Source organism: Cloeon dipterum, chromosome 2 (genome assembly GCF_949628265.1).
Source record: "Cloeon dipterum chromosome 2, ieCloDipt1.1, whole genome shotgun sequence".
NCBI classification, from domain to species: Eukaryota; Metazoa; Arthropoda; class Insecta; order Ephemeroptera; family Baetidae; genus Cloeon; species Cloeon dipterum.
In genome coordinates this window covers 25,112,772-25,139,136 of record NC_088787.1, presented here as the reverse complement: position 1 = coordinate 25,139,136, position 26,365 = coordinate 25,112,772, and the positions used below count along the sequence as shown (strand labels likewise).

Sequence of the window (26,365 nt, the reverse complement as noted above, 5' to 3'; positions counted from 1 at the left end):
ATCTATCAGTATAGTTAAATGCAGCAAAAAGTGTTTAAATGGCGTCCTCAGTTCAGATGTCCACGTGAAAGGTCCATGTTAGTGCATGGCAGGGTGCGAAAGTAAATGAAGCAATTAGCAATTTTAATAACTAAACAATAATGTTTTTATTATAAATCAAACAACTCCATATTCATCATCAACAGCCACTCATACAATCAAATTCCCCATTCTTCAATATTGTACTATACACAGCTAAAAAGGATAATTTTCAAATTTATTTCTTTTCGTCGCCCTTGGCGTCGTCTAGCAACGCAGACTTGATTCCAGCCTTCTCGAGCTCTTCGATGAGGTCTCCGCTCTGGTGCAACTGGAGCATGATGTCACAGCCGCCAACGAATTCGCCATTGATGAACACCTGAGGGATGGTGGGCCACTTGGAGAACTCCTTGATGCCCTGACGCAGCTCCTCGTCCTTGAGCACGTCGTGCGCGTCGTATTTGACGCCGTGCATGCGTAGAATCTGCACGACGGCGTTGCTGAAGCCGCACCTTGGCTCGGCGGGCACTCCCTTCATGAATACGACAACCTTGTTTTGCTTGACCAACTGGCCAATCTCCTCCTGCTTGGGCGCCGCCGAGGACAACAGCCGCAGCATGTGCACCGGCCTCAGGCCGATCGATTGGATGTTCTGTCTCAGGGCGTTCATTATTTGCTCTGCTCACTTATCGAAGAGGACTGTTAAGTCGATGAAATGCTAAAATCGTTTTAAACGTATAGTAAGTAGTGAAAAACTGAAGTGATTTAAAAATAAAATAATCTTGGGTATGTACTATGGGTATGTATGTACTATGAGTTTTTAAGCCGTCGGCTGGTTGTATGTGAGTAGCAGACCGGCAGTCGATTTTCAGCAAAAATTTAAAAGATCGTGAAGGACATCAATTTATTTAAAAATTATACCTTCTGATTCAAATTGAAGAGATTCAAGCTCTGAAATAATTACAGCAAGGGCGACAGGGACTCATGTGTTGTTATTTTTTAACAGCTGATTTGAGTTGCGTGCGAAGGCGAAGCCAGAACGAGGAGCCACAGGCGCGAGGCGCGCGCACTCGCGGAGGATGAGGAAGGATAAGCCGGATGGAAGGCTTATTCTTCATGCATATTAATTACAATAATTATTATCATACTCAGAGAGCCTTTCAATTATTTCTCCATAAATTATACATCACAAATGATCAAAACAAAGAGAGATTAATGCTTCAAGCTCTACTATTTTATACAAAAATTGTAATTTGTATTACACACAATACGTACATGGTGAGCTGGATGAGGAGCTAAAAAAATATTTTCTCAAATCAAAAAATTTCACCAAATAATACAATTTTAGCTGCCATTAATTATTACCACATACGTTTTTGTGTCAAAATAAATCATCATGACAAATTTATTCGTCCATTACTGTTCAGTATTTATGTACTCTCTCTTGTTATCGTCAACTTCTAGTTTAAATTCCAACTAGTGGTACACGGGGGGTGTTAACCTGTTTGAGCAATGAAATTAACGTATGTAAACAAAGCGGAGTAGACATAACAGGCTAACAACGTCAAACAGGGTGAAATGGACAGCGCTGCCTGCTGAAGGTCAAAGGCCAATGCAAGTGTCAAAAGACTGAAAAATGTCGCGAGATCGTGGCGGAGACATTTCCACCGACGGCTATAACCGCTTCCACGATGTCACAGGAGTTAGCCGCCTCTTGTCCGACTCTGGCAGACAGAGTAAGCAACTTAATTTAATTTGGTGATTATGTACATGTTATTATGAGGACAGTAAATGGAAAAAAATCACGCTTTTTACTCGATCTGTTTCTGCAAACCTCTGTATATGTGACACGGAAATACATATCTTAATTTTTCAACCTGTTTTTCTCCTCGTGCCTGCCGAAATATTTAATGTTAGTCAAATAAATTAATAAATCAAACACGATAACAGAGATACGTTATGTTTATGTATCATACATCAAATTTTTATAGGTGGATGGTGGAAGAAAAATATCTTTTGTGCAATGAAATCACTTTAATTCTGAATCTGTTCTGACACGTTAAAATATTTTGAGTGTTACACAGGAGTTGATTCATTGAAAATTAATCATTATTTTTGTTTTCATCTCAACATTCCTTAAGCCTTTTCAAATTCATTAGTAAGGTTGGGAATATTTATCTTAATTTGTGCAAAGTAAATCATTTATATTATATACATTCACGAGATATTTTTTTAGAATTCCTTTTCTCTTTTTCTCCTTTTAAATATTTAAATTAAAAATGCAGGGACCCCCACCCAAGTATCAAACGAGGGTACCGAGTTTGACGAAATTCTCCAACAAGACCTGGTAACAAACGACCTAGAGCTGGCCCAGTTAAATTCTCCGCAGGATGAGGACAAGGCACTTTGGGAGATGAACTACCACGAGGCAGCGATATTTTTAGAGGTAACATTAATTAGTTTAAAATTTACTCTGTGGATTGGCATCAAGAAATAACTGTCGGCAGGAAGGAGAAAACAATGACAAGTTCGATTTCCACCCCAAAAACCCTGCAGCACTGCCAGCGTACCTCATCGTGCACAGCAGCTGGTATCACAGTCTGGATCTAGCTGCCTCGATTGTCCTTCTGGTTCTCGCCCTCGCTGAGTCACCAGCCATTCCTCAGTTTGAGGTGCGATTCGAAAAATAGTTTATTTTGATGAAAATAAGTCGGTCTTGAATGGCAGCTCCCGATTCTCGTGCACGGAGCCATCGAATTGGTGGCGCTTATTGTGATTGGCATTGAGCAGGCCATGAAGCTGCGATGGCTCGGCTGGAAACCATTCCTCACCCACAAAAGAACAGCAATAAAGGTGTTTAATTTATTCAAATTGATACTTAAATTTCAATTTTATCCGCACGGACAGGCAGCATAATTGTCAAGATATAAAATAGAAAAAACAAAATCACAAGATTGAATGAGATAATTATATTTTACTAAAAAATAACAATTTAAATCCTCCATCAAAATTTTGAATTTTATTTTAATTTCTTTGTTCAATCTTGGAAAAAATATCTTGTTCTATCTTGAAATTATATTTTTATATTTAACATCTTGAAAATTGTGTTTAATTGAATTCTTTTCAATTTTTGACACATGTTTTAAATCTGCTTGGAATTTCTTTGCAGGGTTTGACCCTAATCATAATGGTAGTTGAGGCGTGCGTTGTGATAGTCCGCCAGTCGTCGCACTTCCGAGTAACAAGAGCGCTGCGACCCATTTTCGTGATCGACAACAAGTATAGTGGCGGCGTTCGGCGCTTCGTGCGTCAGGTAAAGCTAAACATCTCGGCATCTTGGATAGATCTACACCATCAATTTCATAGATTTTGCAATCGCTGCCTCCCATTCTGGACATGCTCGGGATGATAATGCTGATGGTGGCTCTCTACTCGCTGCTTGGTTTGTTTTTGTTCGGCCTCGACAAAGATGATTCCTATTTCAGCTCGTTGCCCATCTCCTTTGTCAGCCTCTTTGTCTTGCTAACAACTGCAAAGTATGTTCCTCTTTATTTTTAAACACTTTTAATAATGAAATTCCACAGCTTTCCAGACGTAATGATGCCATCATATGCCAAGTCAAAGTGGAATTCAATATTTTTCATATCGTACATATCAATCGTTCTGTACTTGCTGATGAATCTGGTACACTAACGAATTGTTTGGTTGGTTCTCTTATTAATTTAAAATTGCGTAGCTTTTGGCTGTCGTTTATGAAGCGTTTACCTCCATTGAGAAGGATAAATTTCGCAAACTACTTTTGCACAAGCGTGAAGGGGCCAAAAGGGCATTTTCCCTGCTGGTTGGACCTGGGGACCACTCTAGCGTCACATTCCGAAGATTCTCTGGACTCATGAAATACTTCCGGCCCAAAAAATGTAAATATAAACATGAACCTTTTGATCTCGTGACTCACCTCGGGATTTTCATGATATGTGTAAACGGGCTTTCTTGGAAGGGAAAATGTAGAAGACTTTAGGTTAATTAATTTAGAAATCTTGGACCATCTTGAATTAATTTCTACGTGGAGTAGAGCCGTTCATTCATTTTAAATTAACTAATAACCTGCAAGTGTATTTCTTTTTTCTTCAATTAAAAAAAAACTAAATTTTTCACAACGGCAATGACTTTGATCTAATTCGCACTTGACCTGTGTCCTCTTCACTCACAGCCCGTCGAGACGTGTTGCTGACGTTCAAGCACCTTGATGTGTCCGGTCGTGGTCGCCTTACGCTGTCCGAATTCGTGCAAATCTACGAAGCCGTAAACCTGCGCTGGGCGCCCAATGGGCCCGAGCAGGTGTGGTTTACTTCGTCACAGTCGTCGTGGCGTTTGTTCGGCAAGGCGGCCGCGACCATCTTCGACTGGGTTCACTTTGAGCGTGTGGTTTGTAAGTGGGAACGATTTCTCTACTTGCACGTCAACTTGACTAATCGTGCGGTAATTTTGCAGTTTTCACCGTAGTCTTGAATGTCCTTGTGATGGCGTTCAGGATTTTCGGAACGACTACCATTATCGAACACTCTGCTGTCAGCCTCATAGCGTCGTGGGACACTGTTATTTTTGCAGGACGTGAGTGCTATTTTATTTTAGGTTTCAGCATGTGATAAAATTATATTAAATAAATTAAAAGAGTGGGAATGAAATTGATGGAAAAAGCAGGAATTTTTATATTGATAATAATTCTTTGAAGTTTGCAAATAATTGGAATAAAACATTTTTTCTAGAAATAACAACGTAAGTCTATAGAATTTTAATTGCTCATCTTGATTTTAAAAATTCAATTTTAGTGATATTTTATATTGTACCCTTCACATAATTTTTTTTGCAGTGTTCATCGTGGAGGCGTGCATCAGGTGCGGAGCCCTTGGTATCACCCGCTACTTTGCCTCTGGCTGGAACTGCTATGACTTCGCGTCAACCCTGCTGCTCGTGTTGTCAATGACCATTGTCAGCCTGTACCCAGATATGTCATTCCTTGTGCTGAGCCGTCCGCTGCGCATTATACGCGTTTTTAAAGTGAAGAAGCGCTTCCGAGACGTGTTTGGCACGCTGCTGCTGATGATGCCTCGCATGAGCTCCGCCGCCACTGTGTTGCTACTCCTTTACTTCACCTTCGGCATCATCGGCATGGAGCTCTTTTCAGACATCGAGTTAAAAAACTGCTGCGTGTATGTAAAACATCCTTATAATTTTTGAAAGAATGAAGCTAATATTTTTAGAAACAGATAATCATAGTTTAAGATAAAAGAAGAGATTAAATGTCAATTTTTCCAAGCTACCCTGCAGAAGGTTTTGCGTCTCTTTTAATAATTTTGAAAAAAAATGTGAACAAAACTAAACGTTCATTATCAAAACGAAATCGGTGAGGCTAACTAATTGGTTGTTTCAGAAACTCTACCGTGGAGTCGTACTACCTAGGCAAAGAGCAAGGAGGTGTTGCCCTGTACTATTTCATTTCGTTCTCGGACCTGTTGGCCAGTGGAGTGGTGCTTTTCCACTTAAGCGTAGTGAATAACTGGCACGTCACGATGGAAGGCTACGCAGTAGCAAGCGGCAACGGCCTAAGCCGGCTCTTCTTTATGCTTTTTAATCTCGTCACCATGGTAAATTATTCTTCTAATTGGGGCAGAACAGACCTAAATTCATATGTGATGTAAGGTTGTGTTCACTATTGTGGTCGCATCTATTCTGGGCGCCTTCCGCTTCAGGATTCAGTACAAGGAGCAGACAAGCAAGGCCGAAGGTTTGTTTCCATTTAAAGGGAGAAAGCTTTTTTAAATGTATCTTACTCATTAAACTCGTATAGCTCGTCGTGAACTGAATCAGGTGCAGTGGTGGAAACATTTTCGATCTTTCAAAGAAATTTACGGAGCTGTAGAAAGCTAAATGCCAAAAAATCAAATTGATTCTAAAATAAAATTGTGTCTCATATTTCATGGAATTTGTATCAAAGCATATTTTTGATAAGAATTGATTGATGGGTAATATTTGATACTCCGGTAAAAATAATATATATTCTTAAATAATTTGTTCTGGGCTCTTTATCTTTTTAACAACTTTCCTGAGAGTAAAATTACAAAAAATATTAGAAAAGCGGACAAAATTTCATTTTTTTATATTTCATTAGCCTGTGCATCTGAAAATATGTTCTGAATTGAGTAAATTATCTCAAGACTTTGAAACGTTATTCAAGATTTGATCTAGAACCTTTCGAGCTCCATAAGTTACTATGGCTAGATCAAAACCATTTCACCTGTTGATCTTAGTTTTCTTCATTGAAAAGTACTCTAACTCAATAAGAAGTTTACAAAATTATTCTTTTTAAAATTTAAACTAGTAATTTTTTTAATCTCTCCCTCATTTATTTTGTAGCATTTTTTTGAGTCGCGAATTGAAATTGTTAACTAGATTTTTAACAACTCATCAGAGAATCGAGTGTTTGATGAAGAAGATAAAATTTTTTTTCTAGAGCGACACATGCTATCGGTGGAGGTGATTCTGCATTGGGAAGAGTTGGCTATATTCTTCCCAAAGCACTCGCCGTCGTTCATCGCTGAAGAGATTGGCGTTGGCATCACTCACGGGGTAAAGATAATTTATCAACCAAGTTGAATAAAATAATTTAACTGGATCATTTTCGAGAAAAACAAATAATGTCACCCTGTTTTTGAGGATTTGATGGATCTTTCTTTATGTTCATCAGGGAAGTACATCTTTCATTGGTACAAGAGCGCGTACAACCGAAGTATTACAAATGAAAATGTACAAAGACGACATCACAAAGTGGCTGGCGGATGAGGAGGAGCACTACAGTCCGACCCTTAATAGCAGGTAAGCCAAAAGCAAATCATTCAGAAAAATTCTTTAAATAAATTTTTCAGGCTACTTCAAGCAGAACCTTGGAGCAGTAACCTGAGAGTCACCCAATCGAGACAGCGTTTGGCATCTTAAAATCCGGGAGTCCTCGTTCTCAATCGCAGCAGAATATTAGTTGTTACTGACCACTTATTTGTTAAATGTTATTATTTATTTTAGGCAGCTTCACGCGTGAGAAATTGGGCCTTTAAGCAGGGGTTTTTAAAGCATCTGACATGAGCATTTTTCACAATCGAAGCACAGTGCCATGATTGCGTTCATCACATGTACACAATAACTATTTTTTGTAAAAATGTTAAATAATTTACACTGATACGATAACTGAAATTGTAAGCGTGTAAGTCTGTCTGAAGCATGCAATATTGAAAGTGATAATTAATGTGGATCATTATTGGAAGCTAAGCTCTTATTAAAATATAATGTATCTCTATTTATCTACGAACAATATTCTTTTAATCATTGTTGCCAGACCTTTTGTTTCACATTAAAATGACAGATTTTGAGGTAGATTTGTCTTTTCTAAATTACAGGTAATTTCTAACCATGCATTGATTCAAGAAAAATAATTTTATAAATTTATTTAGAGATGATGAAGATACAGCCAGAGATGCAGGCATCTACTGGCAGTATTTTTCTAAGAAATTCCACTCGCCTGCCATGGACAACATGCTTGAGTGGGCCAATATAACCAGATTTGTGCCACCCAAGAGCATCAAACCGACCTTTGCCGACTTACCTAGGTTCAAGGAGTGTCTGGCCAGCATGTGTCGGTCTGAGGATGAACGGATTTGGAAGCAGTTTGGAAAAATTTACCATAGCAAATGGGAGCAGGCTGAGGAGATTAACAAAAGCAGGGAGATGAAGAGGAGGCACGTCCAGTTTTTACATGAAAGGCAAGGATCGTTCATAATTTCAATATTTGTGGTTCTCAATCTTGCATTACAAAAAGATCAAGACAATTTTCAACGCACTAATTGAAAAGCCTTCGGCTTAAAAGTGATTTTAAAATTTTCAAAGGAAAATTAATTAGTAAGCAAATCGATTATTGGCGCTGGAAAACTGATTTACAGAGCTTGGAAACAGAAGGAGGCTCGCGACCAGGCAATCCAGCGCGTCAAAGACAAGTACTTCTGGGCAAAGAACAAAATCGACAGAGCCGAGTACGCCACCTTCTTCGTTACTCCTGCTCGGCCGAAAATCCAAACGTTCAACAGCGAAACGCACAAAGCGCACCTGATCACGCGGAGGAAGACTTTGCAGGAGGTCTTCCAAGACTTGATGGACTGGCATTACGCCGAGAGTGGAAATGAGGAAAATGCGAGGGTGGAGGCAGAGATGTGCTTGGCATTAAAGGACAAATGTTTAAATTTGAGAGAGGTTTCAAGGCAATAGTTTTTTAATGTTTTTTTATGTGTTTGTTTATTTATAGATTGATCTGACCGTTCCTGCAACAGCAAGGGGTGTCAGCGACCCTGATTTTGACCAGAAAGCTTTGGGGGAGAAGGTGGAGGACAGAGTCATCCTGCCGAAGAGAGTGGAAGCTCTTGAAGAAATTCAGGCCCGTTGGTCCGAAGCATTAGAGGCAAACTTGAAGTCTGGGAAAGAGAGATTCCTGGCGAATGACGAACTTGAGGAAAGCAAACCAGCTAGGGTGGACCAAGAGCGGCCGAACGACGATGGCTTCGACGTGTTTCAGGTAATGGAGGCGTGGGTGAGGAAATACTGCGGCGAAGTGGACCTTCAAACGCGGGAAGCCCTTGATGGGACAAGGAGTCTGGGACGCAAGGACTTAGGCACGGACAGGCCTGTCCTTCAGCAGGAAGAGGACAGCATGCTGCTTCAGGCCGAGACGTGGAAACAAGAGGAGCTGTACAGGAGGAAGGACGAGTTTTGGGAAAAATTCAAGTGCCTGGAGGAACAGTACAAAGTGTTTTGCTGGTTGCCGACCGTGGACATAGTCAAGGACTTCATCTGCAGAGAAAACCTCCTGCTAGAACCAAAGTAAATAGTAAAATATAAACTCGTGCAGAAACCTCCTCTGTCTCTTTATGATTTGTTAGTGTTGGCCTGACTAAAGATTTAAAAGGTTTAAAATGAAGGACAAAAAATATCTTATCAGTTGGTGGTTTGATTAAAGAGAAATGCGAATGAATAAACTTGCCCTTTCAGAAAAATTTCTAAAAATGACTAATTTTCTACGAAAATTGTCACTTTCCAGCAATTATTTAAATTAACAAACTTCATATAAAAGAAAATAAATTTGAATTTGGTTACCTATACTTACTTAGGGTTACAGGAAACTTTTCTTAATTTTTTAATTTCATACATCGGTTTGTGATGCATTATTAGAATACCTCCCCTAGTAAGTGCAAGTAAATTCAAATTTTTTGATATAAATATTTTCAGGTATGATGTGCAAGAGACGGTTACGCAGGTGTCCATTCTGACTTTCATCTACCTGAACGAGGGAATGAGCAAGGAAAAGGTCGAGGAGTACGCTGACAAATTTCTCAACTCATGGATACGTTTACAAGATCCAAAATCCATCCCAAGCCAACTTAACGGATTGCTGATGCGCGAGTTTCTAGAGCAGGCGATCGCCCTGACCAGGGATAACTACCCGCTGCTTGGAACCTGGGAAAAGGTTCGCCAGGTCTCCCTGGCTATCCTGAAGACAACTGCTGATCCAAATACCAGATTCAATTTCCACACGCGCCTCAGGTCTACAATATAAATTCACAAGCAAATTAAATATAAATTTTATAATTTATTGAAATGCAATGCACAATTAATTTAATATTTAAGGTCTTAATCAAATTTCACAGTTAGTAGGAATTTCTAAGTGGATATAGCTCAACATCTTCTTCTCCCGCTCCATAATTTACATCATTTAATGGAATAGTTCTCAGACTTAGCATAATGTTTGTGACGAAAAACTGGCCCGAGTGACTAGAGGTGGCGCGGGTGCTAGGTGCCTTGCTCATTGTATGTGGTGCGACCGCCAAGCTCGAGCAAATATCTGTCTGGGTGGTCCACCCAGTCAGCCGCGGACAGCTTCACCTGCCTCTGCCGCTCGGCCTGCTTCACTTGCCACTTCTTGATGTCCAGCTGCGCCTCTCTAATCCAAGAGATCAAAATTAATATCATGAGTAAGGTCGTTGCTTCCGATAATTCTAGACGGTTTTTGGAGCAATTTAGTTGGTTTTGGTAGATTTAGACGGTATTAGACAAATTCAAGCATGGTTCGAAAGGCTTCCCGCAACGATTGGAAGCTCAGAAAAAATATTTGATGGTCTAAAATTAACAGCTCAGCAATGAGGTAAACAAATTTTTAGACGGAAGGTTACCTGGATTGTGAGGTTCCGCATCCCCAGACCTCAACGCTGAACAGGGGGTACGGTATCGCCTTGAATTCAACCTGCGTGAATCCGCTGTTGATGCTGAGCGTGGGTTTTCTCGGGTCAAGACCGGCGCGCAGGCCCAATGGGTAACCACGGATGCCGGTGTTAAGGTACATCAGTTTTGGCCCACCTACATATAAGGAATAAAATGTTAGAAATTTCAAGAATTTTAGTGGCTTCATAAAACAAATTCAGTCGAGAGAAAGAATCTAATTGAGTAATTATTATTCAATTTTAATTAAAAAATTATTCAAATAATTTGAAATATTTACATGCGTGATTTAGGAGCAAGAATTAATGTGTTTTGTGGTTGATCGTTCAAGAAAACTTAAAAAAATGACGTAAGAGTTCTGTAGGTTGAATTTTTCCTCTAAGATTGTCATTTTTCAGGGTTGCAAAATACCCGCAAGTTTTTGTTTAAATACAGTGTAGTTTTTTTTTGTATTTTAATATAAATAACTTGCAGACATTTTCATTGAATTTACAATTAATTTTTTCTGTTTTCTTCCCACGAACCTCGACTTGAGTAATGGGAAAGCAGAGTATTTTCAAACTATTAATTTACAAAGCACTGGCTGCTTTGCTGATTTTTTTACCTATAACCGCAAATTTTGCATTGTATTGCTGGGAAAAAATCGAAAGTTTAATTTATATTATTTCTTAAGCAATAAATTGGTCAATACCAAACAATAACAATGGTAAAAACCAGTAGCGAAAAAATCCGGTGGTGAGACAATGTACCCCTGCATTTTTTCTTCGATTCAACGCTAATCTTGGACCTGACTTACGCTTTTCAAACAAAATACCTCTCTTTTTTTAGCTGTAATTAATTACTTCTCGCTCTACACTGTTTCATAAATTCTGAAGAATATTATTTATTTTTATTTATTTTTTTCCCTATTGAGATATGAAGTGTGAAATAAACAATAATGTGAAAGCGTGCAATTAATGCGAAACCGATGAAGAAAAGTGAACTCACGCTCGATAATGTGGAATAATGGTTTAGTTTGCAGCACGATGCAGTCTTCCTTGCCCCAGTACATGTGCGTTTCCTTCCACTCGTCCGTCGAGCCGATACAGAATTCGACGTCGCCTTCGCCGCGAATAAACGTCAACGTCGGTCCGCGATAGTTGAGCACGTGCGTCAAAAATCTAGAATGCACCATTCCATTAATTCAAAATTTATCATGATGCGTTGAAACACTAAATCGTCCTGGTCCCGGCAAAATTGCGTAACTTTCAACGACCAAACCCGAATTTCCTTGTTGCAAGAAAAGGTCAAAAATCAATTCGACAATGAAAATTTGGGTGTTTGTTGAACGTTGCGCAATTTTGCCGGGACCAGGATGAAATTGTTCAAACTTTTATTGCTACTGCAAAAATTAATGATTCAAATTCATGGTCAAGGTGATAAAATTTATATATTCACTTTATTTTCACGACGACGAGGAGCAAAATATAACCAGTTTGTCCAGTTAAATCAAAAAAAGCAAAAATTTAATACGATTATCACATTACCTGTTGGCACCAAGGCCGTGGTTGTTGCTGTTGTACAGTGGCGTCCAGTGCGATGGACAAATTGTGCCGAGCTGCGGGAAAAGCATTGATATTGAGAGTGAAAGGGAGAACAGGCGACAACACGAACAAATCGGGCGATGATTCCTTGCGAGTCGAGAGAGGCGAGGCCGCTGCTCGACGACGGTGAGTGGATGACCGACGGCTGGATGTACAGCTTGGGTAGGCTGACGGCTAGCAGCCACACCTCGGATAGAGGCAGCGGCTTTGCCTCCTCGTTGTCCGGGAAGTGCGGCTCGCTCTCCAGCACTGGCGTGCCCAGGTCCATGTTCTGTTCACAAGAAATATTTAATATTTTTAACCCTTGAGCGTTATAAAAATATAAAAATAAATATTTGTGGCAACTAAATGAGTTACCTTTGAATCAACCTTTTTTTCCTGTGAAGCGTTTGCATGAAAGAACCATTTAACTGCATTAGTTTTTTTTTTAATTTAAAGACAATATATTTGGGTCGAAATAACAATCGGGGCAGCACTTTTTAAGTGACAATTTTATGATTCTTGCCTCTAAGGGATTTAAATTTTCTTTTAAAAAGAAGCAAAATTAAGATACCATATTCAGTATTTTTCTCCTGTTCAATTTTGTTAAATAACGTTATAGCTGAAGCATAGAGCTCAAGAACGAACCCCTTCATAATGTAAGAGTAAATTAGAGTTTTGACTGAAATTTATTTTTATTTTACAAGCCGAGACCGTTAACTAGTACGAGTTCATTGTACCACAAAACGAAATGTCATAGGTCTGAGGACAAACAATCCATAAATCAATATATTGTCTGAACATTTTTATGACGTAATCTAACAAAAAACTGCTTTCTAGTGTAAATTTCGTTAGTTTGCTTGACCTCATGCGAATTTTGTCCTGTGACCAGTGACATTTCGTCGCAGGATAATTTTGTAAATTTAAAGAACTTATTTACCTCTTCATTTTGTGGACCGGAGCTGAGGGGCTGGTCGATGGTTCTGTACGAAGTGTTGAGATGGTGCACGACGTACCGGTGCAGGCCAAGCAGCAGCCGCGGACTATTTTCGGTGACCCAATGGGCCAAGTAGGTGAGCGAGAGCACCTCCTTGCCGTGGAACTGCATGCAAAGCAAAAGTCAAGGTTACCGATAATTGATATTTAAAAAGTCGCGTGAGCGTCGAATTGGAATGGCAAACGGGAAGCGGCGACACACTGTTAATTGGTCTCGTCGGTGCATTGTGTTCGATTTCGCAAAACACGCGTGTTGCAGCAGATAACACACACAAGATCGAGTCTTTGGAATAAGAAGCAGAGACTACTCGAGACATGATGAGAAGCGGCGACTTGTCGAGTGTTGAAGATTGTTATGAAACGCAATTATCTCCGCGCTTCACTGAACTCGATTCTTCTTCTCCCCCGAGCGTCTCTGACGACGCAATTAAAAGCAGACGTTCTCGCATGATTACATAAGGGGCGAAAAACTCACCGCTGCATTGGCGAGCGTGGCGAGGGTCTCTCTGGTCTTCGCACAGCACCGGGGACCTTCGGGGTAGTGGTCCAGCGCTACGGTGTGCGACAAGGTGGCCAGCTGCTGGAAGTTATCCTTCTTGATCTCACTCAAATTTTCTTCGGCATACATCTGACGGAAGAATTATGTAAATTACCAAGTTAACCAACGCTCAGGTTCAATATTGTCTTGCTTAAGCTCGCTTATCAGAACAAACTTGGGGCCATTCAAGATTCTTCAGTCATTCCCGAGATAAATAGAACTATTTGAAAACTGTGTTGTTATTATTTGCGTAGGATAAATAACGATGATTGATTAAACTCTCGATGGAAAAGGAAGGCATTCATCTCAATGAATTTCTTTCGCGTCGTGTCACTTATTCGAGATAAAAAGAGACACATATTTAATCAAATGTTTTAGAAACAAGAGCACTATCACTATCGGCTCACCTTGAGGTAGAGTTCGGTCTGCTTCTCGTCAGACATGATGTTCATGAATTTTTCGGCCACCTGTAAGAAGGAGCTGGCCGGGATCGGCCCATTGCCCTTGTGGCCGCTCACCCGGCAGAACAAGGCGTAGATGCGACTGGCAAGCTCCGGGTAAACCGGAAACACTCGGGTCTACGGTTCCAAAAAATCAGATGTCATTATTAGATACATTCTCTTCTGGCGGCAGCCACTCACTTGAAAGACATTCAGGCTGATTCCTTTGAGAGATTCTTCTTTGTTTGTGATTTCCTCTAATTTCTGCAACAAAAGAGAAATTTGCAAAGTCAACGCGATGACAATTAAGATTGTTTCGGATGAGGGGAGGCACTTGAAATTCGATGACTCGACTTGGACTGTGGGCAAGCAGCAAGCTGTGATTTCCCACGTGGAGATAAAGGGAAAACAATAGGCCAATTGAGAGATAGAGTCAATACTCGAACTTGGCACTAACACGCGTTTACGATAAATCTCGACCATTTCGCGATTAATTAGTCTAAAAGCGGCTCAGCAACCTTGAACAGGACAAAGACGCAACAAATACAAAATGTGCAACTTGCTTTAAATAGTTTTGTTAAGTGTCCATTGGAAAATGAATTCAATTTCATGCTGTTTCAGATTATCCGTTATTGTGAGAAAATAACCAGAGGCTTCAGAATACAATTCTCAGTGAGAGCACATTTTTTTTCTTCGCCAACAAAGCGCCTTGGCTTTTGTTCTGAGCACTGCAGCGAGTGCAACGCACACGGCCAGCCTTTTTTATCCGACATACTCGTTTGTTGTAATTAGACGCGAGTTGTCGCAAGTCGGTCGCGGTTTTTCGTCCGAAAAGCGAGTACACGAGCTGTGAGAAAAAGACAGTGCGGCGCCGTCACCGCACGTAAATCACCTTGAACGAGGAAAAGACCTCGCGCCGACAAAGCCAGCGAGCACCACACACCTCGATTGGCTTTATTCCTTAAACGAGACAGATTTACTGCTATATCATTCTGTATCATTCAAGGGGAGCATTGTTCTTGAGATCTTTCTCTAACTCGAAAAATTGCAGAATTCAAAGATTTTGTTGAAAGAGATGAAAATCTATTTTTTTTCGGTCTGTGCCTTTTCTGGAAAATTTTCAACACTTTTCGTAAATTAATTTCACGGGGAGTTCTGCCTGACTGAAATCCCTGAATTTCTTATCTTATTTTAAACCTATATACATTCAGAGAAATGAATTTGTCAATTTTTCAACACGCATATATCCAAAACACGGTTTAACTTACTCGACTGACTCAAATATTTGTTTGCTCCCGGCAAAATAAGGATAAATTTATATAAATTGTGTAATTGGTTGCAAACATTGCGGTCAGACTTCTGGTTCATAAATAATGTTTCATCATTACACAATCAATTCGCAGGTGGAGCGATATGATATCGCCAGTTGCGACTCTCCGAGCGTGAAGAGACTTTGCATTATACGACTCGTTTATCTTTTAATGAATAAGGTTCGATTTCCAGCTAATCATCCGGCATACAAAATCCAGAGATCACACACCAGAAATTCCCAATTGATATCTCGTATTTCGTCCTCTCCGCCTTTACAGTTCGCAATCAGTTTTATACCAGTTCTTCGACCCTTTGAAAGCATCAAAGCCCAGGATGTGTATTATGATTCGGTTGGAATACTTATCTTTAGGTCAACAAAAACATCTTGAAAGAGCCAATGCGAAAAAGAAGGAAACAAATAATATGCTGGTATTTCCAACTAAAACAATTGATGCTTTTGAAAGTTGCATTTTCCCTTAATGAAGCTCGTGGATAAAGAAAGAACTTTCATTCAGACTTGAATGCGCTTTTTTCAAGTTATGCGGGTTGTGTTGATAACACACTCGGGACTATTGAGTAACGTACACGTATAGAAATCAACTTCACCGACGTAGTCATGTTTCGTGCTCGCACTTTACGCGATAAACCTAAATAATAATATATCATCTAGAACAACTCTCCCGACTAATTGACAAATGTTTATTGATTTATTTCCAGATATTACAATAAGTTTCGTTTTTATCGGATTGTCCCAATTTCAATCCTGACTTTGTGAGCTGCTACATAAGCGGTATGTTTAAAATGTATTAGTCTTAAATTCTAATTGACGGTTTGCTGGCATGAGCGAAGAGTAAACGAATAAAAGTCAACAAATGTGCTCCAGAAAAGCGATCCGAGTCGAGATTATCACGGCAAACAACAAATAATACGGTCGCTTATATATTATTTGTCCGCGCGACTCGATTTCATTTTTGGGGCAAACCCCACGCCGGGTTATTTGTTCGCACGAACGAAATTCGCAAAAGGGAGCAGCGGGCGGTGCATTTACGCACGCCAAACGCGAGTGAATCAGAGTGGCGCGCCGCCCGGACCTTCGACGCCAGGCCCACGAATTAATGTCAAGGTGCATTTGCCTTGGATCGCGCTCGGCATTATATTCTCGATCAAATTCGCACGAAAACAAATTAAATATTGCGGCCAGGAAGTAGTTTGCCCGCACACAACCGTCCAACTCCAAGGATGATAGCTCGTACGAATGGGATTTGTAAAAGGTCTAACTTGTAGTTCCACGCATTAGCTGCTGTTATGACACACGGGAAATTTTTAATAAAAATCTTTTCACAAGGAAACACTTTGAAACTTCCTTCAATTTTTTGCACATAAGATAAACTTTGTGAGAAAATGATGGCCATAGATATTAAAATAACCATTCATAATAAAGGAAATATGTCTTTTGTTATTATTTGTTCTTATAGCTTGATTAATATGATTAATTTACAAGATTTTTAGATGGCAGCCTTTACGATACTTATTCATGACTGGCAAACCTTTTCATTGCAAGTGATGAGACAAACTGTGCTCACAAATTGAGAATTTGCAGTAACAAATTCTGGACAAGAGAGTGAATTCTTCCGAAATACAAATTTAATATTAACGCGTGGAAAGGGAAGTAAAAATACTGCTCCAAAACTAAAAATTAATTGCCAACCAATTGCCAAAAATAAAAAATGAAATCTTCAACACAAAAATATTATTTTTTCCGGTTTGATTTAACTTTTACTTTTCATGCCTACCTTACAGAACTTTTTAAAGTCCAACACGATGCTGTTATTGATGTTATTATTGTTGTGGTTGGTTCTAATGATCTTTTCGGAGTCGAGTTTTGCCGGCGCCGAATTCTGTCGGTTCAGGGCGCCGATGGAAAAGTTGCTAAACTTCAGCTTGAACGGCATGGCACCTGCAGGTCTGTTCAGGTGCTGCACCGGCTGCGACTGCCCCCACACTGAGAGCGAATCTCGGCCTCGCTTGCTTATCGTCAAGCACCGAGTAGGTGGGGAGCAGGCTCCAATTAGGCGCACAGACAAATAAATGTCCCCTGACCTGACGTGCTAGTAGGGTGGCCAGGTGTTCAAGGGAGACAGCTTCTGCCTCTGAGACGCTTCAAGGGTTCATGAATTGCGTCTTTGATCAATTTGGAACGTGTAGTGCACTCGGAGTCGCACGCGGATAGACTGAAGGGCGAAAGCCAGAGCAGTTACGTAAAAGATAATATTTTTTATTTCAAATAGCCCACTGGGGCGCAGAAAACATAACACATGTACATGAAGTGCTGTTTTTCTTCAAAATTAATTGAAATAACTTGCAGAATCAAAAATAAAACTTGGTAATATTGGTGACAGACTTTTTTAACAGTTGAATAAAAAGTACGCTCCTGTATACGCAATAGGAAAACCTAACATTAAATCGTTCGGTTTGCCAATTTGTGTCGACTTGTAGTTCTTAACGCACATGTGCTGTTCCCCGAGTCGGAAAACACTTTGTTTGTTTTGCAACTCCTCTCGAACGAGTGCGGAAAGGGGCGCCGACCTTTTCTAACGGCCGTCATTTTCTTCGCAGGCGAGTGGAAAATAATACTTATTGCCCTGTAGCTCAGGTACCGCGGCCTTCTGAGATCATTGCGGGCAACGACAACTCGAGGAAATCGGAACTCATTGTCCAGCCAATTGGCGCTTTACATAGTTGGACACGAGGCGAGTGCAAGTTTCCATCTCCAATTTTCCATTATCCTATCAATATACTTTTAATTTAAATAATTAATGACTCAATGCCCGCAAACCAGGAAGCATAATCGTGATGAACCTTACTACAGTAAAAAACATGGCAATTAGAAAAATACCACAGAACTGGTATTGGCGGATGATTAAATAACATTGTCAAGCAAATTCTAAACATGTATGCGTTATGATATTTAACTTTCTATGACTGACAATGAGTGTTAGCTGTTTTTAACACGCCGCCTGTCCTGGCAGGGTCTTTAATTCTTTGATTATTCTGCGTTTAAAGACGTCAGGGCAAGAAGTGTGCGATGATGCAGGGCGACAAAAAACAGCGATCAAAGCTGTTGAATTCTCGAGTGCCCTTTTTGCACTTGAGAAGTTCTGGAAAATCCAGCAGGAAGGATTTACACAATAGCCTGCTGTGATGCAGTCCATCCTCGCTGCGAGAATAATTCAAAGTCAGCACGACGCGAGCGGCACGCTATGTTATTATGAATATTGGCGTGCCGAGTTAGTCACCGGGGGCGAAACGGATGTTGTGTCGATTGCAGAGTCCAGATTATTCTGTTTGCCAATCTTTGGCGCAAACAAATAGGAATTTTTGTATTTTTGATAATTTGCACGTTCGTTTATTTATTGAAATAGATGATCAGCTGCATAATTTCATTCCACAAGTTAACCAAGCAAGTGTTAGTGGGATAACATTTATTTTTAAGATGCAAAAATTTCCGAAAAAAGAGGGGATACGTAATTTTTAATTCCACTTTGTGAATTTGCATTTTGATGCTATCATGCCCAGTTGTCCGCACTTAAACCGGTACAATCGGGTAAAAATCAAATAACGCCGTAATTGGATCACGAGGCAGGTGCGACAATCACGATAAAGAGCGACGCTGCGGCGGTGACGAAAAAATATTTGCCTCCTTATCGAATTATCAAGCAACATGACCGACGGTAAAAGGACGGCGTGAATCGCAAATTCTCCATTGGATGACGATGCGGCACTAATTTCAAGCTTTTCAAACGCACATGAAAGCGTCACTCCTCAGAATTTTCAAAATGCTTACATTTTTGCAATGTTTGTGTCCATAATTTGCTCAATTTTCCGCTATTTTGCACGCGTAAAAACGCAACCTCGAGATTTAACAGGAAGCGGCAAATTTTATCACTCAATTGTTTTCGGCATGGGAAATCCATTGTTCAGTTCAAATGAAATTCGTCGAATGCATTGCTGGTTGTCCCCTTAAAACCAGATTTTTATCGCTTTTTTTTGTATTAAACCAACACATCAAGAAATATGTTGACACATTTTTTTAACGGAAAGCAAATAAGTGCCAATCTATAAAACTAACTATACTAAGAGAAACAGAAAAGGAAATTCCAGCCTAAGGAGATAACAAGCAATCGACATAGCACAATAATTGAAATTAAAAACGACGCCAAAGGTGCGATAGATCAATTCTAGCCTTATCACTTCTCATTGTCTTCCCTTTCACCATTCATTTGATGAGGAAATTATGCTTGACAAGATTAAATGACCGTCAATTTGACATTAACTTTTACTGTGTCAAAATGTACCAAAGCCCCTGTCAAAGTAAATAATTTGCACAGATATAAAACTAACAATTTTCCTCACCATACAGTATAATGCAATAATATGAAATCAATAAAAAGCATTGACGTCAAGAGATATCAATATATTGACTGTGAGATAAATTCTGCCAAGCCCATTTTCACACCTTATGCTCATTGGCGTACAAGGAAACAAAAGGAAAACATTGGCGAAAAATTGAAGAGCACAAAATCCTGAGTCAACGGCTAATTTAGTTTATAAAATTAAACCAAAAAAAGGTAACACACTCAATGAAAAAAAGAATCACAATATATAACTCTAATTTACGCGAGTTGACTGGTGGTAGGATTTATTAAAGAAATTCAATTATCTCGAACGTTCTCATAAAGGACATCAACAAAATATTTCTATAAAAAATGCACTGTAATGTTGGTTGCAGGAAAATTTTCTACTGAGGCCTGATGGGTGAAACAGCGGTTGTTCAGTGCAAGAACTTGCGAGATCAAATTTCCCTTAAAATTTGACTCAAAGCCGTTCACATCCTTGGTCAATACGGGCAGGGTAGGGCTATAATTTTATATTTAATTATCTTCCTGGGTCAGTGTTCTTTTCTAATTTAGCTACTTTAAATGCTAATTTACTCGCAAATGTTGAATTTAAGTGGTTTAATCGATAAATAAAATAAAAATTTACCCTTAATCTGGAGAAAATTGTTGTATTTCACCTACGCATGCAAATCACGTATTTCGGGACCTCGAACGACTGTATTGCTGCATTTGTAGGACAAGTTACAGAGATTAATTAATTCAGAGCACCCAGATATATATCAATGAGATTTCGGAGAATACTGCATTTGACTATGCAACAACGTCTCATTAGCACTAATTGCGGTGGCAACATTTATATTGGTCAGGCGGATTTAAAAAGCAAAATAAAATGAGTCGGAATTTGAAGCGCAAAGAGGGCGCCCTTGGTCCACTTTCACTTTCTGCGTCCGCCTTCGTTTCGTTCCTTCGCTCGCGCGCTCCCTTTTCACCTCTCCTGCCCCCACTCGAACGCCGCGAACGAAAACGAAAGACACCTGCACGACCGAGCCGATGAACTTTGTCACCATGGGTCACGGCGTCTGACCGCTGAGTCACGAGTATTACGACCAATAGACAAGGATTATTATTTTTACAATTAGTCTCTACCTGTTTGTTTTTTCCAAATTTTACAGCAGAGTTGCAGTTGCAAAAACTTATTACCACATCAAAAATCAATGCAAAAAGGCGTTTCATATTTGGTTTCTAACAAGAATACCCAGCAGTCCTTCCGCCTCCAACATTTATTTTTATTTGCATTGAACGTGTACAATTTTGTGATGTTTTTTAACATGTACCACCAATAAAAATATTTCTATTTGGCATTGCTTTCGAGCTTCCGACTGGACAAAGTTTTGGGATAAAATTAAAAAAAAAAATCAATTTGAAAATCCAATTTTGCTCTATAATGATGAATTTTGGTATTTACATACCCCTTGACAAGACGAATCGGTTGGTGGTTCGTTTTTGACTTTCTAAAAGCCACTTTGCTTTTACATTAAGATCACCTTAGGCAAGAAAAACACTGTAAATATTTTAAATTTCCCCAAAAACTTCTTGATTTCATAAAAGCTATTAAACTTCGCTGTATTTTCACACATATTTATTTTTAATGCTGAAAAATAAACATTTTTTCAATAAATTAAAATATGATTTAACTTAAAAATGGAATTGAATGGAGATAAACAGAGAAATAGTCAAAATTACTACTATACGAGGAAAATCTGTATAATATCAAATTTCCCAAAGGCTAAAAAATTGACATGGAAATCCCCAATATACCTGTTAGACCTCATACTTAGGTTTGACTCCATTCTCACCTATGGTGTATAAAAAAACTTTTCATCGGTCATTGCCTTTTAATTTTATGAAAATCCGCATGATGCTAACAATAAGAAATAACTTTTAATTTAGTCAGTATGCTTCCTTGTTGGTATCACGATATCGTAAACTCACGGTATTTTTCTCTATCTCAAAATTAGTTAAACAGGCGCTGATCTCGTCCGTTTCCAACTAATTTTCAATCCCATTATAGGTTGAAGCAAATGAAAATAGTTGCCTTTTAAGCCCATGCTTCAGCCTCCTGTAAGACTCATTTCATTAAAAGACACGTTCCCAAAAGATTTAACATAATACACATATTTCCAGCAGCAGGTGTCATAGTCATTGAAATTGTGTTGAGCAAGAAAGTTAAAGTGTATCTCCTCCGCTTCCTGTCGTTAATTGTTTATGATTGCCACAATGGCGGTAGTAATTTGAAGATAATCAATTAAAAAAATTGCTGTTGCATGTATAATTAAAAACAAAACAACACCTTTAAATTGGGGAGTTAGTTGCTGCTTAGGCCATCCAAATCAGTTTCGCGGCTGCTAATTGTAAGCGCGTGGGTGACGTCATTAGACTAACAAACTAGCGTCACACGAAAAATAAATACGTAAGCGGACTGACAGCTAATGAATTAAGTTTCGAATTTTAATTAAGTAAAAGGAAACTTAAGCTCACAGTGCGAATTAAGGATAGCACGATCCGAGTGAGAAGTTCTAAAGACAATCTAATCAAACTTTTTAATGCGGACATCTTGTAACTACAAAAATTAGTACATACTCTCCATCGTCAACAGTAGAGTTAGTTGTTATGATACACGTGAAAGCAAAAGGAAAAATATTAGTACAAATTTATACCTAATGGTTGCTGCGCATTATTGTTTGTAATAAAGGTATTAAATTAAGGGTATATTCATCACACGGTAAGTTGTAAAAAAGGATATGAGCAACGTCGCAATGGGCGCGGAAAACTGAAAAATAGGTTTGACTGTTTATCGCACCAACTGCTTACTTTTGAGTAAAAAGCAAGATAAGAACAAATTGACAAATACATAATCTTGCCGTTAACTCCTCATTATGAGTCACAAATTTTATAAATCCAATAAAAATCGCAGGAGCTTAAAAGACGTGTGTCATCACCAAATGGTTTCATTTTAATGCTAACAAAATATGTACTGAAAGCGTCACTCACTCTGCATAATTTCTCCACAGGGAGGAGGAACTCGTAGGGTTTTTCAGGCTTCTCGGCCTTGGCCTGTTCGTCGTGGTGGCCCTTACCACTCTTCCCTGTCGAGTCTGAACTGTGATTCACGCCCATTTCGTTTGGTCGACAAAACCACGATGTTCAGGAGGCCATTAAACTTGCTGAAAAATTTTGTGACTTATCGGATTCCGAAAAATGACCTAAAAATTGCCGCCGAAAGGTACAAGCACGACACAGGCTCAACGGGCTGCCTGTCAGCTGCGATATTCATTCCCTTTGAAATGTTGAAGAGTTTGAAAAGGAGCTAAGGGGTTTCAAGGTACGTCAAGGTTCATACAGTAGCCTCCGAGATGTTATGGCAAAGATCATTCAAATCTTATGAAAATATTGTTTTTTTTTTTTTAGAAAATATGTAAGTTGAAATAGTTTTAAATTATAGTTATCAACAATAATATATTATTTGCCCTTGTCTCTTTTTTAAAAGCGCTGCCGACAGTCCCACTCTGCTTTTAGAAAAGGAAAAATTACCAACCCAACCTGATTTCCTATTTTCGAAAAATTCACAAATTCTATGAATATTCTATGAAACTAACGCGTTCTTTAACACAATTTTTTATTTTAATATGAAATTCAAAATAAAGTATCATTGAAAGCGGAATGATTCTTGGACATAATTAGCGCTAACTATATTTGGTTGGCTATTTGTTTACGCTTAAGACTACCGCGTGTTTTCTGTCAAATTTAGTGTCACAGCCAGTCCATAGAAATAAAGGAGGCGTGGTCACAGCCGGCAACGGCAAGTCCGACTTTGGGCATCGGTGGTAGTAATCATCTGAAAGCAATTTTAGAACCATGGACCTGCTGAACAAATCATTTTTGGCCGGAATTGGTTGTGGCGCCTGTCTCGTGTGGCTGCTAATGAGGAGAACTACCACGACGAGTTCAGGAAACCCCAAAAAACCAATCGAGCTTGGACCAGAGGTCGAGGAGGAGGTTCGTTCATAATTCTGCATCTCATCTGCAAAAATGAGATGCTTGTTCTAAAATTGGCCCTGTTACCCTATTGCATAATATACAGAGCTCAGACGATGATGGTGACTGCAAGTTGGTTGTCGTGGTCCGCACCGACCTTAAAATGGGCAAAGGAAAAATTGCTGCTCAGGTTTGTATATCATTATATAAAATTTCATTTTATAAAAATCCACGAAACTAAGTTAAAATTTCATTCGAAATAAACTTTTTTGAATTAAAAATCACTCATGTGGGGTGATTTAATGAAAATTGGATTTCACAAACTTGCAGAGGTGAATAAATAAGTGAATAAATAAGTCTGGTTTTGCCCGAAACAGCCAATACATATGGAATGCCAGAGCAGAAAAAATGGAAATGCCCGAAAAATGACAAGAGTAAATTTAACAAAAACTTATTTAAATTTTTAAATCAGATCTCTTTTAAGTTTGAAGGCCAGCTATATCCCTCAGTTAGCCTAAAGTTAGTTTTATTTATTAAAAATGTCTCAATTTAAAAAAGAATAATTCGAGTTTCGCAATACTCTCATCAATCTAATCGTTGTTCTCGCTAAGAATGTGCTATAGAATGAGTATAAAGAATTTCGGGAATTCCACCCTCAGCGTTAGATATTTTTCGGGCATTCCAATATTGGGTGAAACACAAAACACCAATAAGGAATGGGGAAGCTAAACAATTGAAAACTGCAAAGAAAATAACATCACAAGTTTTTGTGCTGTAGAGCTTTCGCCAATTGTTTTTATCCTTTATCCTCTTGATGGGTAGCAGCTAGTAGCTTTCAATATGGTACACGGACTTTATTTCCCTTCTTTTTCAGAAAAAAATGAGGTATTCATCTTTTATCGTTTTTATATTTTGAGGCCTGCGCGGCCGAAATAGCGAACTGTACGGTACAAAAACAAGTGCCATTATTTTCTTTGCAATTAATATGATTTTGAGCAACACCCATTCCTTATTTTTTTTGCCTATAAGAGTAGCCATTGTAAAATACTTTGTGTTTGCAAATAATCATAATTAGAGTTTATTTTTAAAATTAAAATAGGTAGCGCATGCGGCTGTTGCGGCGTACAAGCAGGCTAAGCGTTGGAACCCAGACGTATTGAGGAACTGGGAGCAGAGTGGACAGGCTAAGGTTACTCTAAAGGTGTCCAGTGAGGAGCAGTTGCGCGAAATAGCCAAAGTTGGACGGTTAAACGGCCTCGGGGTGAGCCTTATCCAGGACCAGGGACGCACACAGATTGCGCGTGGCTCGACTACTGTTCTCGGCATTGGCCCCGCTTCCAGTTCTATTATTGACAAAGTGACTGGACACTTGTCTCTCTTGTGAAATCATTTGATCAACTATTTAAATTGTAATAACTGTGGGATTTAAAAGATTCATTCGTAATTAATAATGTGTGTTTTATTTATAAATCCGTGCGTGAACTAAAAATTCACGAAATCAGCGCTATTTATTCCTATTGGACACATTTCTATTTTCCCATCATTTGGGTGAATATTTCCCGGTCAGACCAATTTGGCTGTTAGCCTTTGATGCTTTTTTTATTGTGCGGCTGGGAAACAGCGCCTTTTGTGCATTTTCACGAAAAACTGACACTTGTAATGGCTCCTCCCACGCGATTAAATGGAATTTTCCGTGAGCGTGCCGTGCAGAAGGTGCGAATTTTCTCAGCAGGCGCTGATAAAAGGCGGCTTGCACGTCTTTGTTTGCCTCAAAAGCGACTTGGCCGCCAGCCCCGTGGGTCAATAGTCGGCCGCGACCCTGCACAGGCCGCGATTTATTTAGGCGTGTACTGCAGGTGCAATGGATGGTGAGCATTAGGGACGTGATAAATAGTTGCAAAAATCTCGAAGCGATAAATATTCTTTGGAAAATATTTCTTTTCTGAAAGAGCTCTTTGAATTGGACGAAACATCTTTTGCTTAGGGCGGAATTAAATCTTGTGACGATTATTTTACGAAAAAATAAATATCAGGTATGAATGAATTTATTATTAAACGCATATATGCGTGCGACACTAATCCTATACAATCAATTCTTACAAATCTTTGCTGCTGTTCTTAAACTAATTTTTTTTACTACACATTTCAAAATATGATATTTTTCATAAATATCAGGTATAAATTCTTATTTTTCTTTTCCTCTTAATTTTTACCTAGTTGCCTTTCTGGTATTTCATTTCTTGCAGAGACAAACTAAAAATAATCTTCAAATTAAAATTCACCGGAACAACGGCATTTATCAAAAAAGTGAGTGCATTTAAGAAAAACTATAAGAAGTTTTCAGCACACATATTTCGTTTAAGTTAAATATTTTAAAATTCGGTATGCTTCATTTTTCATTGAAAAATTCTAAGTAGAGAAAATAACGAATAAAATGAGGCACCAACTTGAATTAAATCACTAAATTTTAATATTTTTGTAATGTCCTCTTAAACCTGTAACAGTTATTTAATTTATTTATTTTCTCCTCTCCGATATTTTCTTAAGTAGGATATTTTTAAATATCGCAAATTATAAATTACCATTTTCCTAACGGAACAACACGGCATTATTTATTTGCCATCAAGCAAAAGATAAAAGGAAAAATTCAAAATCAAGCAATATTTTTCTGGTTAAAATTCTCCTAATTGAATTAGTTTTAAATAGAACTTGAAAATAATTTTAGATTCTCCTACTTTTCACGTCCCTAGGGTGAGC

At 38.9% G+C, this 26,365-nt stretch overlaps 5 protein-coding genes across 8 annotated transcripts; 3 read left to right on the top strand and 2 right to left on the bottom strand.

Moving 5' to 3' along the window:
• Positions 1-121: 121 nt before the first annotated feature.
• Positions 122-1,075, bottom strand: Grx5 (Glutaredoxin 5). The gene is made up of 2 exons (XM_065480300.1): positions 940-1,075; positions 122-736 (listed from the first exon to the last, which is right to left on the bottom strand). Exon 2 carries the CDS (start codon positions 686-688, stop codon positions 257-259), a length of 432 nt encoding a protein of 143 aa, XP_065336372.1. The 5' UTR covers positions 689-736; positions 940-1,075; the 3' UTR covers positions 122-256.
• Positions 1,076-1,479: 404 nt separating this feature from the next.
• On the top strand, positions 1,480-7,333 carry LOC135937193 (two pore calcium channel protein 1-like). Of its 2 annotated transcripts, none has more exons than XM_065480289.1 (16): positions 1,480-1,754; positions 2,304-2,464; positions 2,526-2,690; positions 2,746-2,871; positions 3,188-3,331; positions 3,385-3,554; positions 3,603-3,702; positions 3,755-3,935; positions 4,229-4,447; positions 4,510-4,629; positions 4,889-5,228; positions 5,450-5,663; positions 5,719-5,803; positions 6,530-6,645; positions 6,764-6,891; positions 6,942-7,333. In XM_065480289.1, exons 1-16 carry the CDS (start codon positions 1,655-1,657, stop codon positions 7,009-7,011), a joined length of 2,439 nt encoding a protein of 812 aa, XP_065336361.1. In that variant the 5' UTR covers positions 1,480-1,654; the 3' UTR covers positions 7,012-7,333. The 2 variants fall into 2 exon arrangements, with proteins under 2 accessions (XP_065336361.1, XP_065336362.1); XM_065480290.1 differs by lacking the exon at positions 1,480-1,754 and adding an exon at positions 2,163-2,181.
• Positions 7,334-7,385: 52 nt separating this feature from the next.
• LOC135937195 (uncharacterized) lies at positions 7,386-9,689 on the top strand. The gene is made up of 5 exons (XM_065480291.1): positions 7,386-7,466; positions 7,521-7,829; positions 8,007-8,313; positions 8,366-8,937; positions 9,343-9,689. The coding sequence occupies exons 1-5, from the start codon at positions 7,426-7,428 to the stop codon at positions 9,668-9,670; spliced, it is 1,557 nt and encodes a 518-aa protein (XP_065336363.1). The 5' UTR covers positions 7,386-7,425; the 3' UTR covers positions 9,671-9,689.
• On the bottom strand, positions 9,684-22,916 carry LOC135937196 (uncharacterized). Of its 2 annotated transcripts, XM_065480292.1 has the most exons (11): positions 22,625-22,916; positions 14,067-14,129; positions 13,833-14,003; positions 13,363-13,515; positions 12,832-12,993; positions 12,270-12,290; positions 11,983-12,183; positions 11,856-11,926; positions 11,317-11,489; positions 10,284-10,467; positions 9,684-10,054 (listed from the first exon to the last, which is right to left on the bottom strand). In XM_065480292.1, the coding sequence occupies exons 1-11, from the start codon at positions 22,748-22,750 to the stop codon at positions 9,904-9,906; spliced, it is 1,476 nt and encodes a 491-aa protein (XP_065336364.1). In that variant the 5' UTR covers positions 22,751-22,916; the 3' UTR covers positions 9,684-9,903. The 2 variants fall into 2 exon arrangements, with proteins under 2 accessions (XP_065336364.1, XP_065336365.1); XM_065480293.1 differs by lacking the exon at positions 12,270-12,290.
• A 486-nt stretch (positions 22,917-23,402) lies between these two features.
• On the top strand, positions 23,403-25,059 carry LOC135937201 (peptidyl-tRNA hydrolase 2, mitochondrial-like). Of its 2 annotated transcripts, none has more exons than XM_065480299.1 (3): positions 23,403-23,629; positions 23,715-23,802; positions 24,712-25,059. In XM_065480299.1, the coding sequence occupies exons 1-3, from the start codon at positions 23,489-23,491 to the stop codon at positions 24,990-24,992; spliced, it is 510 nt and encodes a 169-aa protein (XP_065336371.1). In that variant the 5' UTR covers positions 23,403-23,488; the 3' UTR covers positions 24,993-25,059. The 2 variants fall into 2 exon arrangements, with proteins under 2 accessions (XP_065336371.1, XP_065336370.1); XM_065480298.1 differs by having other exon boundaries at positions 23,407-23,629; positions 23,715-23,798; positions 24,708-25,059.
• The last annotated feature ends 1,306 nt before the right edge of the window (positions 25,060-26,365 follow it).

Excerpts from the sequence above, each read along its gene's own strand:
- LOC135937201 (XM_065480299.1), top strand. The coding sequence starts at position 23,489 with ATGGACCTGCTGAACAAATCATTTTTGGCCGGAATTGGTTGTGGCGCC. Across the intron at positions 23,630-23,714 it reads GACCAGAGGTCGAGGAGGAG|AGCTCAGACGATGATGGTGA; the intron begins GTTCGTTCATAA and ends CATAATATACAG. Across the intron at positions 23,803-24,711 it reads AAAAATTGCTGCTCAGGTTT|CGCATGCGGCTGTTGCGGCG; the intron begins GTATATCATTAT and ends TAAAATAGGTAG.
- LOC135937195 (XM_065480291.1), top strand. The coding sequence starts at position 7,426 with ATGACAGATTTTGAGGTAGATTTGTCTTTTCTAAATTACAG. Across the intron at positions 8,314-8,365 it reads AATGTTTAAATTTGAGAGAG|ATTGATCTGACCGTTCCTGC; the intron begins GTTTCAAGGCAA and ends GTTTATTTATAG. Across the intron at positions 8,938-9,342 it reads AACCTCCTGCTAGAACCAAA|GTATGATGTGCAAGAGACGG; the intron begins GTAAATAGTAAA and ends AAATATTTTCAG.
- LOC135937193 (XM_065480289.1), top strand. The coding sequence starts at position 1,655 with ATGTCGCGAGATCGTGGCGGAGACATTTCCACCGACGGCTATAACCGC. Across the intron at positions 3,703-3,754 it reads TGTACTTGCTGATGAATCTG|CTTTTGGCTGTCGTTTATGA; the intron begins GTACACTAACGA and ends AAAATTGCGTAG. Across the intron at positions 6,646-6,763 it reads GCGTTGGCATCACTCACGGG|GGAAGTACATCTTTCATTGG; the intron begins GTAAAGATAATT and ends TATGTTCATCAG.
- LOC135937196 (XM_065480292.1), bottom strand. The coding sequence starts at position 22,750 with ATGGGCGTGAATCACAGTTCAGACTCGACAGGGAAGAGTGGTAAGGGC. Across the intron at positions 13,516-13,832 it reads AGACCGAACTCTACCTCAAG|ATGTATGCCGAAGAAAATTT; the intron begins GTGAGCCGATAG and ends TTCTTCCGTCAG. Across the intron at positions 10,055-10,283 it reads TGCGGAACCTCACAATCCAG|AGAGGCGCAGCTGGACATCA; the intron begins GTAACCTTCCGT and ends CTCTTGGATTAG.
- Grx5 (XM_065480300.1), bottom strand. The coding sequence starts at position 688 with ATGAACGCCCTGAGACAGAACATCCAATCGATCGGCCTGAGGCCGGTG.